Source organism: Theropithecus gelada, chromosome 6 (genome assembly GCF_003255815.1).
Source record: "Theropithecus gelada isolate Dixy chromosome 6, Tgel_1.0, whole genome shotgun sequence".
NCBI lineage: Eukaryota > Metazoa > Chordata > Mammalia > Primates > Cercopithecidae > Theropithecus > Theropithecus gelada.
The window spans coordinates 158,650,358-158,668,669 of record NC_037673.1 but is presented as its reverse complement, the minus strand read 5'-3'; the positions used below and the strand labels follow the sequence as shown (position 1 = coordinate 158,668,669).

The 18,312-nt window shown below is 34.7% G+C and overlaps 1 protein-coding gene across 4 annotated transcripts in view; it reads right to left on the bottom strand.

The window, feature by feature from the left end:
* The window catches only part of GABRG2 (gamma-aminobutyric acid type A receptor gamma2 subunit), an 89,900-nt gene that overhangs the window by 45,924 nt on the left and 25,664 nt on the right, over positions 1 to 18,312 (bottom strand). For 3 of the 4 annotated variants that reach the window (XM_025388541.1, XM_025388542.1, XM_025388543.1), the window contains 5 exons: positions 17,243 to 17,394; positions 15,658 to 15,725; positions 13,280 to 13,500; positions 9,632 to 9,714; positions 6,910 to 7,047 (listed from right to left, as the gene is read on the bottom strand). In XM_025388541.1, coding sequence (XP_025244326.1) covers positions 6,910 to 7,047; positions 9,632 to 9,714; positions 13,280 to 13,500; positions 15,658 to 15,725; positions 17,243 to 17,394 — 662 coding nt within the window. Of the gene's footprint in view, positions 1 to 6,909; positions 7,051 to 8,268; positions 8,386 to 9,631; positions 9,715 to 13,279; positions 13,501 to 15,657; positions 15,726 to 17,242; positions 17,395 to 18,312 lie in introns of all 4 variants that reach the window. The other variant, XM_025388539.1, reaches the window with a different exon arrangement.

Here is an 18,312-nt window from a genome sequence, read left to right as displayed (position 1 = left end):
ATAGGATTATGCAACTAGTTCTTGCCAATAGAACATAAGCAGAAATGACATGTGTCACCTTGAAACCAGACAATTTTCCTTTGATTTCACAGAACTTCTCTATGCCATCTGCCTCCACCCCTTAAAAACTATCTCCCTGCTAGATAGTGTGAACACAACCTTGGAATTTAAAATCCAAATGTGTGATTTTTAACATAACATACGAATATTCCAGGATCACAATGGAAAGAAAATAGGTTATCATTTTTGGTTAACATTTTTGTTTAATGTGTGTAATAACATATCACTAAGAACAAAATAGAGGGGGAGGACTGCTTCCTCTAAATTAAAAATTCCAAGGAGTTTGCTTTTGTATTTGTTTTGAAATTTTATTGAAAACTTGATCATGGAAAAACATTCTAGAAAAATATTCATTTATAAAGAAAGTGGCTTTTACATTAGGACATTGACAGTGTAACCTTGGGTATATCAGGGATTATGAATAAATGCTGAGGACAAGGACTTTAAAGAAGCATCTAATCAAATGCATTCCTTTTATAGATAAGTAACTTTCATTCCAGGGAGGGAAAGTGACTTCCCCATGGCTGCTCTAGGCCCAGCTCTATTTACATAATTCATACACTTTTCTCTTCTGAGACCAAAGCTAACTTTCTAAATTGAAGCTTAAAAATAAAATTAAAATCTATTACTGTGCAATCATCCACTGGTTTATTTTAAGATATTACGCTGCTTCAAGTAGTTTGAAAAATTTAGTATTGACTAAAATAGGCTCACAACTCACTGAGACACAGGAGTAACAAGAGATTGTAGGATTGGTGCTGTAGTTGTTTATTTCTCTTTTTTCATTTAGTTTTTTTTTTTTTTTTTCATTTAGTTTTTGTTGTTGTTGTTGTTTTTCCCTTTCAACCTCTTCAATTTAAAAAGTACCGTTAACTCGTATTTTTTTTTACCTTCCTTTTTTTCTGCCAAACTAGATCATCTAAATGATGAGTCAAGTTTTACGCATGTCTCCTTAGTTTACCAAGGACATTTAAATTGAAACAAGCTAAAAGGTGGAAGCTATTGTTCTCTATTTGAGGAAGGATTTTATTCATATGTAAATATTGATGTAGGCAGAGAAGATTGGACTTGAGCTTGGTATTAAATAATAAAATAAATAGGAACAGAGACTTTGGGATAGGTGTAACATAGCAAGAAAACCTCAGGGAAGGGAACAGTATGATGGGATGATGATGCATAGCATTTAAAGATACAGAATATGGATATTGTAGAAATCAGGCAACAAGCATGAACTTCATCCATGGAGCTGGTGTTTCGCGATTGTGATCTGCATGTCACTGGCAGAAAGGAAGATAAATTTCATTTTCCCAGTTATATATTCCTTGTGATAAAAATCAGGAAAATATAACTAGAACATGGAATCTAAGAAGAAAGTGGGATTAAAAACAACAAAAACAGAAAATAATTTACATGGTTATGCCAAAAATAGTTACGAAGATGTTTCATGAAACCCTGATGTTTCGGATGCATTGCTAAAGACAATATGATTTAGTGGTATTCTGACTTGGGAGAAATGTGGTATATTTCTTTGTGATTCATTATGATGGCACAAGGATCCCACTAATGTAGGTTTCCTGTAAGAAACCCATTTGTCCACTTTTCTAGCCCACATCTCAGGATGACAACAGAGAAGAAAAAAGAGTCAAAAATTATGGATAGAATTTGATGAGCTGGCCGTGGCAACATGACACAAAGAGTAAACTCTTCTAGTTTAGAGTACACAATGAGCAATGGAAAACATAGATAATAGCATTCTGCATTATGTATTTCATTGATGAATGATATACTGTTGTATCAATGTAATTGTCACAAGTGATTAATATAACAATTATCTATAATCACCTCTAAGTAAGCCACCAGGTTAATAGTCCATGATGACTACCACTCTGGTGACTGGCTTGGAGATGATTTTAAAAAGTTTCTGTTGTGAAGCTTATGTAGTGGAGGAAGGGGTCAGAGACTGAAGGGTAAAACAAGTGCCCAAGCAACACAAGGCAGAAATCATGTTTTCTTAAGGCGGGTGACAATGCTCTTGGAGGAGTTAATGGAATAATAATGATAGTGATAATAATAGTAATATTGTTGCTTTCCATTTGCCAAGCTCTTCCCATTTGGCAGGCACATTTTTAATGCAGTATGTTTTTTAATTCTTGGAGCAACCCTGTGGATACTGGTGATTTTGGGCTCGGATATATTAAATGATTTATATAAAGTCACACCACTAGTAAGTGGCAAAGCTGGTGTTGAAACCTGAGCTGTCTGACTCCAGTGGTGAACATTCTTAAAAACTGCTTCAAGTTGTTTTGGTATTAAGATCAGTGAAGGCACTGTTGAAGAGATGCCATTGATTTAAGCCTTAAAGTCATAGAGATGAGATGGTAGTGATGCATTAAGAAGCCATTCAAAACAGAAAGAGATTGAGATTCAATGTGAGTGTAAGACTGGTTAAACACAGAAAAGTATTCACAGATTGGTTCTTTCACAAGCTGGGAAATTATAGAAAACAAGGCTGGAAAGTTCCTGCGACCAGATTCTTACATACTAGAAACAATAGCTTGCGCTCAATTGAACCTACCGAATTATTGAGACATGAGGAAGGGACATATCAGGGGCTCACTGGGCCATGATGGGAGTCAAATAGTGTTGTGATTAAGAGCATGAATCTCAGAGCAGATGACTTTGAGTTTCTGTCCCGGTACTTGAACTTGATCCCTGCAGGTAAATGAACCCCTCAAAGTCTCAATTTTCTCATCTGCAGTGATACCATCAGTGTTAACAGTAAATGTAACTATGGTTATGAGAAAGCAGATCATTTACACATGGTGCTTGCTGTGGTGCATGTAGTTAGTGCTTAGTAAGTGCTAGCTTTTACAATTAAGGTGAAAAGCATACACTGGAGATGAGAGAGAAATTGACAACAGGCACATAACTTAATAAGCTACTGACACATTCCAGATGAGAGCAGACAAAATCATGAACTAGGACAGTGGCAATGGCAACTGAAAAGAGGACAGTTACACAAGATATTTCAGAAGCATAAGTGCCTTCATGATTCATTAGATGTGGGAGGCAGAGACATGACTCTGAGTGTTCACGCTTGGCTCACTGGGGCAATGGTTGTTCTCTCCCAGATATAGAACAATCAGGAAGGAATTACAGTTTGAAGAAGAAATCATGGATCCAGAATCTGTTCTAGCATATTGACAACGAATTAAAAATATTCTTCAAATCTTATCGACCTACCTCAGGGGAAATATTTTTCTCAACTGTAGTACAGATAAAACTAGTATTAAAAGAGGTGATTCAGGTGGTGGATGCAAGGACTCTCACATAGCATTAAATTTCCTGGTGAGTAAATTCTCTCCTGTGAAATTCTTCTTCTACTATTCTGTTTATATCAAAGAGAATGTCTTGATTTGGCGCTAATTGCTGTTTACTCAAGCTCTAATATCCTTTTCTCTGTCTTTCTCTTGTTTTCAACATATTCAAAGTCTAGGGAACACAAATATATGCACTTAAAGTGTAAGAGTACTCACTTGTTTTTAAATCATATTTTTATATCACTTATATTTTTGTCAAATGTTCTGGTTTTCCAATTATGGTCCTTGTATTAACTTTCCTTTGAAAAATTAATTTCATTAAAAAAACCATGTATCAAGGAATACTATGCAGTCACACAAAATGAGAACATGTTCTTTGCAAGAACATGGATGGGGTTGGAAGCCACTATCCTTATCAAGCTAACACAGGAAAAGAAAACCAAATACCGCATGTTCTCACTTGTAAGTGGGGGCTAAATGATGATAACACATGGACACATAGAAGGGAACAACAGACACTAGGGCCTTTGGGAAGGTAGAGGTTGGGAGGAGGGAGAGGATCAGGAAAAATAAATAATAGATACTAGGCTTAATACCTGGGTGATGAAGTAATCCGTACAACAAACCCCCGTGACACAAGTTTGCCTATATGAAAACTTGTACATGTACCCCTGAACCTAAAAGTTAAAACAAATAATAAAATTCATTGTGCATTCAAACACACACACACACACACACACACACACACACACACACGAATCAATTAAAGGAAAAAATAGGAATCAGAAGTACAGTCACTACTTGGATATAACAAAGCTTGAATGAATAAGGGTTGGAAAATCCTTCACTAAGCTATGTCGCAATTTGGCAATATTCTTGCCCAGTTACAAAAGAGGCATTTTAAAGGGAGATACATTTACCACAAGTGTAAAAGAAAGTCATGTTATAATTGGCTAAGATTGAGCTCCTGATAATTTCCCAAGAAAGTTGTAAACATAACTTCCTTGTAGACATTCATTAGTTACAGAGCTATGCTTTGAAGATAAGAATAGCATCAAAAATCAAGCAAATATCGAGAAAAAACTTCCAATCATTAAAAAATCAGCTGTCACAGAAATCAGGCTGCCTTTCATTATCAACATTAATGCTCAATTCAGCCCTTTCTCTTCACGGAGCCCATTGAAATAGTACTACACACAAAATACAAACCAGCGGGGTGAGGAGTGGGAGAGAAGGCCAACTATGGAGGCTATCCACAATATTAGGTCGCACAGAGAAGTTAATGAGATCAGTTACATGATGGTACACACTGTGAAACGTAGTATCTTTCAATACTGTTTTGCTGTGATTTCTGTAGGAAGATTAATAGCCTTGAGGGACCTTGTTAATTCTTTTTGCTATGCTTAAAGCAAGTAGATAATTTTCTCCCACAAGTGTCTCTTAATAGATAGTAAATTCCCTAGATCATTCTCCACACGAGACATTGGGGAGGTGGTAATGTTAGGCTCTGTGATGTAAACTCAACCCTTCTGTCTCCACCATTTGTCCTTCATACCACTCTTGGGCTCAAAACAACTGAACAAGAAACCTTCTAGTCATGAGTTTGTGGGTTCTGTTTTAGAGTCCTGGAATAATTGTAGAAATATGAATATACAACAGAACTTAATGGCCAATTTCTCATCTGGAAGCATGAAGATTTGGAGATTAATTTTACCTGGTGTGTGTGTGTTTGTATGTGTGTGTGTGTGTGTGTGTGTGTGTGTGTTTTCTTTCGCAGGTGGAAGACTTCAGTTCTAAGGCAATCCTTAACTTTTCCTTTTTGAATCAAATGAAAGATTGTTCTACGCCGAGCGCAATGGCTCACGCCTGTAATTCCAGCACTTTTGGAGGCCTAGGCGGGCGGATCACGAGGTCGGGAGATCGAGACCATCCTGGCTAACACAGTGAAACACCCTCTCTACTAAAAAATACAAAAAATTAGCCGGGCGTGGTGCCGGGCGCCTAAAGTCCCAGCTACTGGGGAAGCTGAGGCAGGAGAATGGCGTGAACCAGGGAGGCGGAGCTTGCAGTGAGCCGAGATCGCGCCACTGCACTCCAGCCTTGGAGACAGAGCGAGACTCCTTCTTAAAAAAAAAAGAAATGTTCTAATACTTGATGGTCAGGTTTCTCGTGCATAAGGGAACAGAAGGCCATTTTAAAATAATATACTCAAGCATTACTATGACCTTCTTTCAGATTCTTTTTTCCAAATAAAAGAGCCTTTATGAGACATTTGCAAATGCTCAAAACAATGTTACAGTCAGATAATTCTTTGATTTGGAGGATGGTACTTTTGAAAGTAGAATCATAAATTTCCATCTTTGTGTAGGTCCTTTATTTGCTTCTCTCTGTAAAGTAGATGAAGGCCTGATTCCAAATTATTCCACATGCAAAAAATATTTCCTATGAATTCTAGAAAATGATCAGGTGTTTGTGACTAAATCAACATAAAACAGCTCAACTCTTGGAAATATGTTTCAAATAACATCTTAATAGATGGTAAGCTGAGAACACAATGTTTGTATTTGAAATTTAAACATATATAAATTAACATAATTTTAAAAGGAGTAGTTGGATTAATCTACATAGAAAATGTAAGCAGCATTGTTGAGAGTTCAAACTGGCCACCCATGAGACAGATCTGGTCTGGAAACGTATGTAAGTTGCCCGACATAGAGTTTTAAATTAATAATTGATACTATTAGAAATTATGAGATTTAATATAAAAATATTTACTTTTAGCTTGTCTTAAAATAAATCTCAATTCCTGACCATATTATCATGCACATCCAATAATCATAATTAGTATTAGTAAGAGCTACTATTAACCAAGTGCTAAGTGCCAGCTATCATTCTAAGCATTTCATTTTATTTATATTTTGCATAAACACTGTCTCCCTGTGATGCAATTTTTTAAATGCACATTAGGCATCTGGAAAAGCTGATCTCAGAGATTCAATACATTTGCCCGATGTCTATAGCTTATAACTGATGCAACTGGGATTTGAACCCAATCCTCTCTGATACTCAAGAATTGTTCTGTTATCCACTGATGGATAAGTTTAAAATATTAAACTACTGAATGGAGAATGGGTCCATATCCACTATGCTCACTTTTCTGCATTCGTAAAAAATTCACTCTTCCTGTGTGAAATGTGGCGATTTCAGTACATTAGGAAACATACTTTCTAAAAAAAGTACTTCTAATAAATATTTTCTTTTTTCATAATTGGTATTCATTTTTCCTTAAATAAATTAGGGAATAATTTACTAATCCAATTTGAATCCAATTTGCCCAAATTGGTAGAATATATTTATATTTATCTATTCTACTTGAATTTCAATTATAATTTTCTCTAGAAAATTAAAACACTTCATTTAATTTTCTGATTATCATTCATAGAGAGGTATTGAAAAACCTTCTAAATCATATATACCAAAATTTCAACTCTGGAAAGGTCACTTGAAATTCTTTGCAAGTGCATCTTACCAGAAGTTGTCTTCACTACTTCAGTGGTATTTCTCAGACCAACAAATGAGAACTGATAAAGCCTCCAGGATCTTGTGTCACCCACTTCAACAGAACTTCGCTTCCATTGATAAACAATTTCTTCACGTGGATAACCATCTGCCATGAGATAGGAAAGCTCACATTAAAAATTATTATAAATTAGCATATGTAGCAATACATAGCAACAATCTTCTATGAACACGACACAGAGGTAAAGACTGAGAAAGATAGTTACAAGCTAGATGAGGATCTTGGACCAAAGGGCATTGCAGTGAGGACATAAATTACAATGACATTGCATCCTAATGGGAAGTAAGATTCAAAACTTCAAAGGTCAAATTTACTCTTGAAAATAATTTAAATGACATAGAAGGTATACTACATGTGGTTTTATATATGCCATATGCATATTTTCCATCATCTGGAATAGCACATACCAACTGACCAGTCCATAATAAATAGTAGAAATACAAAGTCTTGTATCACAGTGAAAGGCAGTTAACAGAGCAAGATTTTGAGTCACATGGAAACAGAAAATAGTAAGACAGAACAGACTCAAAACTTCTCCAAAGGATGCATTTGAGGTGGAAGATAGATGGAAAAAATAAACTAAACTATTTATTATCTTTCTTTCTCAATTTGTCAGGACTCCATTTTAATAGACACAGAAATACACAATTAAAAGTAGTAGTAAGTAGAAATGCTAAGAGGACGATATCAATGAGCTTGTACTAATAGAACAGAAAGTGTATTCGTTGAAAACATCACACTGGCAGGTGAGATAAAGTAGTGGTTATGAGTACCATTTCCCAGCCATTCTACCTTAGATAAGTGGATATTTTTCCTCCTAAATTGTTTGTTCCCTTATAGGGAGGATAATAGTACTTATCTCGTGGAATTGATGGTCAATGTATATTTGTTGAATGGACAAACATTATTATGAAGTCAACTGCAGAATTAACTTTTTCAAGAAAATAAATGAAAACCAGAAACCATTTTAACAGTTTGTGTACTAGTAATGCCAGTTATTATGTGAAAATAAATAATAACGGGATGTAAAGATTAGTTTGATTATGAACACTGACTGAGTACTCGGAATAAAATCCCACATAGTTCCTCCTCTCTATTCCCTTTGATGCAGCTTTGTCTATTATATGTTTATATTAATTAAAGAGGGAGGAAAAAAAGAGTCTGTAGAGAACTATTGCAGGGGATGGAGAGGGGTATGACAGGATGTGATGAAAATTGAGGAAAACAGTGGTAATATCCAGGCAACATGGCGAAGCCCCATCTCTACAAAAAATACAAAAATTAGCTGGGTATGGTGGTGCATTCCTAAAATCCCAGCTACTCTGGAGGCCGAGGTGGAAGGATCACTTGAGCCCCAGAAGCAAAGGCTGCAGCGAGCCGAAATCATACCACTGCACACTCCAGCCTGGCCAACAGAATGAGACCCTGTCAAAAACAACAAAACAAAACAAAACAAAACAACAAACAATGATGATATGAGGCAACTTTGTGCAGAGAATGTGCTGGTAACTGAATTGTTCAGATAGCAATAAGTAATATTAAATTGTGTTTGGGTTCAGAGGACCATTTTCAACTGGCCACCTGATGCCACAGAAATCAACAGTTCTTGAGTTTTAGCTGACACAAGAAAGAAGTAGTCCCACTTGGAAAATTAAAAATAAGCAAAGCTAATTTCTCTAAAACTCAGGGAAGCTTTAACTTTATAATTAAATATATTTTATTCTTTGATTCAGTAAAACATGAAATAAGTTTTATAATGAGAATTTTTCTAGATAAATATGATGTACAGTGATATTTGTCCTCTGTTTTCCTCTGGTATTGATGAAAAGATAAACATGTGATTACTTCTCTGATCATCAACTTTTTTCAAACTGTGATTACTATGACTTAGTGGACTCCCTGGTTGAGAAATTACCTTTCTACAAACATAATTTTAAAATCTATAATCAGATTTTTATTCTGTCCAATATGCACAACTGGCAGACAAAAATTTTAAAAGAAGTGATTGACCTTTCATGGATGCTGAACAAATAGTAAGGAAAACGTTTTGGGAAATTTAAGTTTGCTTGACTTTGGTTCAGGCAGAAAATATCTGTAAAGGTTACTAAAGCATAATCTGCATTAGATCATCATGGATCCTCTTGCTACATTCTATTATCTATCTGATAAAAATAATAAATATAAAAATAATGGTTTTATATTTGATCTTATTGTGTGTCAAATAGTAGTTCACATATATGTTATCAATGAAATAATTTTGCTGTGGGGTAGACCTTATCTAGCAACGTGCTGCTATAGTCCCTTCCTAGGCCCATAGGAGAAAAAGGAAGAGGATATATAATTAAAGATTGCACCCTTTCTATTGAGTCCAGTGTTGGTCTTACAATCCATTACAAAAAAAAAAAAAGGCTCTAGGCAACCAATATATTAAAAGTATGCAACTCAATGAAACCTATTTGTAATTCTTAATAAAATCAGTCCTTCTTTTGCAGGAATCACTCTAATCGGAGCAAGCTGGGATTAGGATGACAGAGATGGTCAAAATCATTGAAGTCAGTAACATAACTTAATACAACTTTGAAATTTGTTATGTTTCTTTCAATTAATTAACATGGCAATCAGAAAGACTGTAAGTGAGGGAGGATACAAATGGAGAAGGAATATTACTTACAACTGGAGAACTCCAAGGGGCAGGAGTGTTCATCCATTGGGAAGTTGTGCAATTGTAATTGGCACTCGGCATCAATTGTCAACCTAAGTAGAAAGATATTAAACATAAGATGGATTTTAGACATAATTTTAAATTGTAAATTTGCACAATTTTAAATGATTTTTTTTTTTTTTTTTTGTAGAGAATATCTCACATTGTGATTGAAAACACAGAGTAATCCCCAATGAAGAAATCCACCAAGTCCAGGAAAAAATTACATAAGACTTAATCTAGTCTGTTCATTTTCACAGATCAAATAATGGCACCTCACTTACCTCAACTATATTTATTGAAAATTTATGATCACTTAAGTTTTTGGTTTTGGTTTTTCTCTTTGCAAATTAATTGCTCACATGAAACTGCTCAGTGAATATATTTAAGAGAACCAACTGTTTTAAGAACTTAAGCTCGTTTACTGTTTGCATGTAAATGAATGTTGATAATTCTAAGATCTTATCTGCTAATTAAAGCAGGACCTTCTGTTTGTAAGAACTTGTTAGCTGTTAGCTTTAATTGCTAAAGGTGAGTTTAAAAATACCTGTGTTGCACAATGGTGTGGCATTCATTCTACACTACACTGTCACGAAATAGGATATTCTAGAGGATGTCATTAAATGGGTATTATAGAGTAGAATATCTGATAGAATACAATAAATGTTAAATGCACATACACAGACATAGTTGAAAAATGTTTGCCAGTAAATCTTACTTAGTTTAAGTCTTCTTAGTTAGTGCTTGTTAAAGCATACAGATTTTCTCAGTCTCAAGTCCTGGGCTGGAACTCCAGGAGGGAGAAGATTTGAAAGTCAGATGTCTTTACCACCTCTGGGTAAGTATGAATGTAGTCTCAAATTGTAATGGTAATGGGTTGATGATTTCTAAAATTTCATATTTTTAGCTATATTTCTTACACTGTGCAGATATTATTGTTGATGTAATAAAAGTATTATTTTAGGGAAATTTGTTTTTAAGAGATTTTCCAATTAGTATAACTTTTAATTGAAAACAATTAAAAATCTACAATTCTATGAGAGAACGGAGCAATTACTGATGTTAAAATATATTTAATAATTATTGAGCCCTTAATTAACTATGAAGCACTGGGTAGAGTGAATTGTTTCCTCATTTAACAAGTATTATCATGCATTTATTGTACCTGAACTTGTCCAAAGTCACATAACTAGAGGCACAGTTGAAATTTGGGCCCAGGATTATCTACCTTCAAAACTGGAGGCTTTAATCATTGTTACTATATATTTATATGCTCTTCAAAGGGAAGAATAGTTTTAGTCATAAAGGAAGCTACAATTAAATTTGACATTTTATTAGTATTACTACTCCAAATTAAACTGGAATTATTAAAATTGAAAATAATATAATTGCAGATATAAACATAGATACAGATCTAAATGTCTTTGGGCATGCACAAAAACACAAACACACTCATAGTTCATTTTAGATAGCCAGAACAAAATCGTCTCTCTATATAGACATTCAAGCTTTGATTGAATCTCCGTTAGTGACACTTTTGAGGTGGCTTTCATAATTAACTAATGCAGTGATTCCACAAATTAAGTCCAAAAATGACTACAATGTTATAAGAACAATAAAGACACTTGAGATAGTATGATTGACTTCATATTTCGAAAGCTGGACCGAGCTCTGATGTATCAGGGGAATTTTGTACCCACTAGATTCTAAATTCAGACATTGGCCAGATGACATGGCTGACACCTATAATCCCCAGACTTTGGGAGACTGAGTTGCGGACTGCTTGAACCCAGGAGTTCAAGACTACATGGGCAACATAGTGAGACCATCTCTACAAAAAAATACAAAAAAATTCTTAGCAGGGTGTAGTGGCACGTGCCTGTGGTCACAGCCACTCGGGAGGCTGAGGTGGGAAGATCACTTGAACCTCTGGGAGGTAGAGGTTGAGGTGAACCCAGATCATGCCACTGCACTCTAGCCTGGGTGACAGAGTGAGACCCTGTCTCTAAATAAATAAATAAATAAATAAAAATTCAGTTATTACTATATCTCTAAGTTTACGAAAGCCATGATGAATATAAAATGCCTGGAATGAATTCATTTTGGAATTGTGGCTTTTTCTAATAACTGATATAATTGATAAAGATTTTGGAGCCACTTTCAATATTATATTTTGTATGCTGAGCAAGCACATTTAAAATGAATCATTTGAAGCTAGAAGTTCTCAGATACGAAGATTTAGAATTGCATTATTCTTATTTTGATTAAAATGTATAAATAATTTTAATTTTTCTATATTTACTATGTATCAGGCTCTATGTCAATCACTTTACTTATCACCCTATTTTGTCCTTGTAGCAACTCCATAAGGTCAGAATAAGTATCTCTGTTTTATAGAAATTAAAGAAATGAAGGTAAAAGAGTCTGCTCAGTTGTGGTGCCAAGGTTGGGGGAGAGGCGGTACAGGGTGGGACAGTGTGGTTGTGCTTTCTTTCCCAATAATTTCCATCAGTTCTCACTTAATTTTCCTAAATAAAAATGTGACCATGTAAAAACATCATGCTTACTAGGCAAACAAAGGTTCTAACACCAAAAGTCCTCCTACGAGATAGCTGCCCCTAAGTCCCTTTATATAGAAATGCTGGAGAGTTGCCCTAGTTCCTGCAGATAATAAGACAGAGAGCTAAGAACCAAAGTCAGATGTCTGATTCCTAAGACTATGTACTCACCTATTATTTTATCTAATAATGTACTCCCACCAACGAGAAACTTCAATGTAAAAAATGTTTTCAATGCAAAGTATGAAGTGCTAAGATAATGGCATAAAATCATTATTTTATTAAAGTAGCATTTTACTCTAATTTCAAAATTTAATTTCAGAATTTAATTTCAGAGGCTGAAAGATAGCTCCTTCAACTTTCTCCCAAGTATGTCTATTCCCAAGATAGACAATAAATTAAGTTAAACAGCCTATTAACATAATGGGAAGTGGGGTGCCAGGAGACTAAAGATAATAGATTCTAGGTGCTTGCTATTGTGAAGCTAAAAAGAGAAGAATGTATGGAGACATACACATCAAAAATTCTCTTTTAGCAACTATTTCTTTGGAAATGAACATATTTCCAAGCATAAGAGGTGGCAGTCCTGAGGATGACCAGTTATGTTTTAATTTTTGTGTTTTAAAGTACCTGAACAGGCAAACACATAAAAAGCCAAGACAGGTGCAAAGGTCAGATGATATTGCAAGACAAAGGAAATTTCAGGTCAGTTGTGAGAAAAAAAAAAGTTTTCACAACAGCTGTGGAAAAATAAGCTTTGCCTATAATTAGGGCTTTGATAAAGCTCATTGATAGCAGAAAGAAAAAAACTAATGTTGTGATGTCATATACTATTTGATAACATGCCAACCAAGACGTAGTCTTGACATTTCTTTTTCTTCCTTCCTCCCTTCCTTCCTTCCTTTCTCTTTCTTTCTTTCTTTCTTTCTTTCTTTCTTTCTTTCTTTCTTTCTTTCTTTCTTTCTTTCTTTCTTTCTTTCTTTTGACTTGTGGCTGATTTTTGTGTTTGTTTGTTTGTTTTCTTCCTAACAATTACTCCTTTCCTTTTGCAAAAGAATACCTTAGGGTGTAGAGCACTCGACCATCGTTCCAAATTCTCAGCATCCTGTTGGGGGTGGTGATCCAGTGTGCATCAGCCTTTTTGGAATTTCTGAAGAAAGTGTCTGGAATCCAGATTTTCCCCACCATGTTGCTGTTCAATCGGAGGACTTTAATGGTGCTGTTAAATTTCAAACGTCGGTCATACCATGTTTGTGCAAAAAATATATCAATAGTGTATTCCTGTTTTAACGAAATGATAAAACAGAAAATTTGTACACAGTAAGATTATATTGTTGAGTATTTGTATATTTCATTCCTATTCTCTTTGCCAATCTGAAGCAAAGCTATCTTGGCTTTGAATAATCCAAAAGAAAGCTAGAGTTTTGCTGAGGAGATTACCATTTCAGCCATCTTTTGTAGATACTTTTATGAAAAAGTAGACCTGTCTAAGTGAGTTCTGGCAAAAGAGCATAGCCTTGATACAATCCTTTACTTTCCATGTCTATAGAGCAGAGCGTTGTGTTGTTTTGAACTGGCTAGTTCCTTACTGTGAGGGCTGTCTCGTGCATTGTAGGATGTTTAGAAGCAATTCTAGCCTCTACTCCTTAGATGACAGTAGCAAAGCACAAACCCACACTCAATGTTGCCAAGTAATGACAACTAAAATTGCCTTCAGACACAGTCAAACATCCCCTGAAAGGGAAAAAAAAGTCCAGATTCAGAACCACGGCTATAGAGTGAAACAAAGTACAGAATATGCAAAAAAGTCCTAAGCAGGAAATCTGGAAACTCAGTTGGCCTATATTAAAATGGGGATCATAAAGAACCTAACTGGGTAGGCTGTGTTAGGATAGAAAAAGGATCAACAAAAGGTCCTTTGCATCATGCCTGGCAGAGAACAAACACCCAAGGAGAGGTTTTTTTCACTATTTACTTGTAATGTTCTTTTCTCTAAACAAGATGAAATTAACAATTAAAAATAATTTCTAATACTGTGCTAATCTCTATTACAAAATGCATTCTTAAATGCTATAGTGACAAATTACTGTAATTATTTCCATCAAGTATACATATCACTAAACTGGAGAGTGCTTTACTTCAGTAAAAGAAAAGCAGGTATGGTGTGAAATTCAGACCATTAGGCCTGAGTCTTTTGTCTCATTCACATTGTTCTGTTTTCTTTCCTTGCACCACCTCCCACTGGGTGTCATTGTGATTAGCTACATTTCTACCCCAGAAAGCCATTCTACCCTTGTTCACTATTTAGTTTCCTTTTTACAGTCTACAAGTAATGAGGAAAGAACCTGTTTTATGAAATCCTTTGTCAACCAATTAGTGATGTGCCGGTAGAAAGAATAATTAATTAATTTATATTCTGCATTTTGGCAAGAAAAGCCATAAATAAAAAACTTTGAGTCTTAAAACAATATTTCACAATCTTTGATCCTAGAACAGTTCTGGGGACTGTTATTCCTAAAACAAGAAAGTTCTGCATTTAAATAAACTATCTATATAGCTTCTAATTCTTAGATATTTATAATTTATTTCAGAACTCTAAATATTCTGAGAATTATGGCTATAAAGAAGTTAGAATTTGTTTAATGATTAAACAAGCAAACTTACTAGCTTGGAGTATGCAGGTGATGGTATATCACCTCAAGTGGCATATCAATCTCTCTGACATAGCAGAGCATCTTTATTGCTAGTTTGGTAAAAATGGTTTTAAAGTTATAGTATCACTATATTATACCATATATAATATGGTATAATATATCACTATANAAAGTTATAGTATCACTATATTATACCATATATAATATGGTATAATATATCACTATATTATACCATATATAATATGGTATAATATAGAATATTATATTACATTATGTTATGTTGTACTTCATTCTGCTCTACTCCATTTTATGTTCTCTATTATATGATATTTTGGACTCCAGTCTAGTTTTGTATTTCACATTTGGGTAGAAAGTGTTACATAAGAACAGAATTACATTTATTATTACATCTGACACACTATTTTATCTGAGAAACATTTCTGATTTGAACAAAACTGTCGATATTCTAATAAGTATTTGAGTACTATATCCTATTTTGTAGTCAGTAGCACTTGGCAAGTAAACACCGATTGATGAATTTCAACAGCATAGCGTGTTTACACAAATTAATTATATATATAATCCTACTTAATTCTCATAACAAAAATAGTTAACATTTAGTTATCTTCATATTACAAGAAAAAAAGGATCTGGATGACTATCTTTCACTTCTAAAGTTTTAAACTTAAACTTTTTACTGGCATGTTTCTTGCTATTTCCATGACATCGCATTTTCTCTCAACATGCTAATAAAATAGACAAAGAATTTTACTTGGAAACTCACCATATTGATAGCATTCACTGGACCAATGCTATTCACATACATGTCTGTGTGAATTAATGTTGGTTTCACTGTAAAGAGAAACATAGAAATGTGTGCACGTAGACAGGTGCAAGATTTTAATGTTTTAATCTTTGTTTTCTAGAATAGATTTATTTAGCTACATTAGAAGTAATTTATTCACAACTAATTTGGTACCAGTTACTAATTCACCACATTTGAATAACTATTTTGTTTTCAAAGAAATATCTTTTTTAAGCATGCACATGCAATAAGCACGCATAGTAGAGTTTTGAAACCAATTATCCTTTTAAAACTAACATAAAAATGAATAAATTAGAAAATGCTTCTCTTAGCTTTTCTCCATCTTTCTCTCAGATATTGTGAATTTTACCATGTTTCTTTCAAGCTCTGAAATTGACTTGAGCATGTCCCTGACTTGACCCATATAGAAAAATAATTGCTTAATAACTCAGAAAAAAATAAGCATTCAGAACATGAAGTGAACATAAAGAGCAAACTGGTAATATAAATTGGTTTTGGATCACAGTTCCCTGTTGATTCCTTTAATTACCACAATATCCTCACACACTTCTCACCAACACAAAATTAATCTTCCTTGATGATTTATTGTACACTGTGATACCACAGATAATATGAGAAAACCATATGGAAACCCATTACATACCTATTTGTCAGAGAAGACTGATATTAAAAATCTGTAGTATAATATCCATGACTAAATGCATGGTCCCCATTTTTATTTAACGTTTAATGAACAACAAGAGCATTAGTCTCTTCTTTATTTTTTTCCTTGAAAGTGTCATGTCCTAACTCACCATGGTGGACTGAAGTGTCTATAACTGGCATTCACATTCTTGCCTTCTCCTGGGTGAGGCTATTCCTCCACCTCTCAACTTTGGGCTGGATCATCTGATTGGCTTTAGCTAATAGTATATATATAAAAGTGAATGTACCAGTGCTAGGCCTAAACATTCAGCCTCATGAGATTCTACTTACTCTCTGGCTGTTTTCTACTACTATGAGAAGGGTTATCCTAGCTAGGCGCTGGTCCCAGGAGTAGAACGAGGAACATGCACAGTACAGTTCCCCTAAATAAGCAGTTCCAGCTTGCTTTAGCCTAGATTAGTATATCTCTCAGGGGGGTATTACATAAATGTTTATTGTCATATGTCATTGAGATTTTCTGGTTGTTTGTTACACAAAAACAGGTAAACAACCTATCCACTCTTTACTATTAGTGACTTGTTTGATTTGTTTATGTTGCTTCATAAAGGGGTCATTGCTTTTTTTTTTCTACAATTTCTGTCTGAGATATCTAGGAATATTTGAATTTCTAACTCTAGCTCTCAAGCTTCACTTGAAAATATTATTTCTTCATTTTGAATTTATTGACACTCCTCCCGCTCCTAGGCTGGAATGCTATTTAATCACTACTTTTACAACATATAAAAAAGTATAATTTAAATCTTCCTTGCTCTTGAACTACACTGATGGTTTTTTTCTAACAAAGTAGACATGTTTATGTGCTCCTATCTATAGCACAACACAAAAGACTTTAACAAACCTCCTATATCAGGCCGAAGTTTATTGTCATATCCTTCCAGCAGGTTGTTTAAGATGACAGTGACATCACCCTCAGGAACTTTTGGAGTCAAGACCCATGTTTTGTTAGAAGCATAATCTTCATAGTCATCATCAGATTTTTGGCTAGTGAAGCTAAGAAAAAAACATATTGGTCAAAAACATATAGATTATACTCAAGTTGACTTTTATCCACAGACCACCAGTGGAAAAGAAGAAATAAAGCAGGATTAAAGCAATGTTTAAACTGAAAAGTCTTACTTGAGGGTTATTCTAATTAAACTGCATAGATGGAGACTAAATGTATTCAAGTGCACACTTCAGGTTTTCAGAATTCTTTGCCCTCCCATGTACAAATAAACCATGTTTTGCCAGTTACTTTTACTTTTCCCGTATTTGATATTCTTTCTGCCTACTTCCCAGTCTCCTGAAGGAATTATAAGGAAACTATTTGTGTGAGAGTGATGGTTAAATGACCATACGTAGTCTAAGAATTCAGGTATAATGTCTCCTCTTTCCTCCTTTGAAGAGTTCACTTGCCTCAACTTATTAATGAAAGTAAGAGACTGATAATTAGATCCCCTCCCACGAACTGCCAGACCTGCCTCTCCCCACTAACTTGAACACTAAGGAGAGCGCTCAGTCTCTCTGCCTTTGCTTCCTCCACGGTGTGTTTATGTGTATTTTTTCCCCTCACTAGCACTGAAGGCAAGGGCGGTTCTTTTATCTTTGGTTGTGAAGAACCTGGTACTATGAAGAAGAATGTGGTTACAGACTTTAAACCACCCTTTATCATGGCAAATATTTCTAAGCTGGAAACTCATACCAATGGTTAATATACTACAGTCATAGAAATGAAATGACCTGTTATAACTGATCAAAAAGCCACACAATGTTCTTTGATTGTATTCGCTATACCCAAACCTATCAGAAACCCCTTCAGCAACTGGGCTGGAAGCCACCTGAGAATGACTCTGGAAGGGGACTGGAATTCCTATAGCTTACCAATCCCCTTAGCCCAAGTCCCAGGGCAACCCCGCCAAGATGATGATA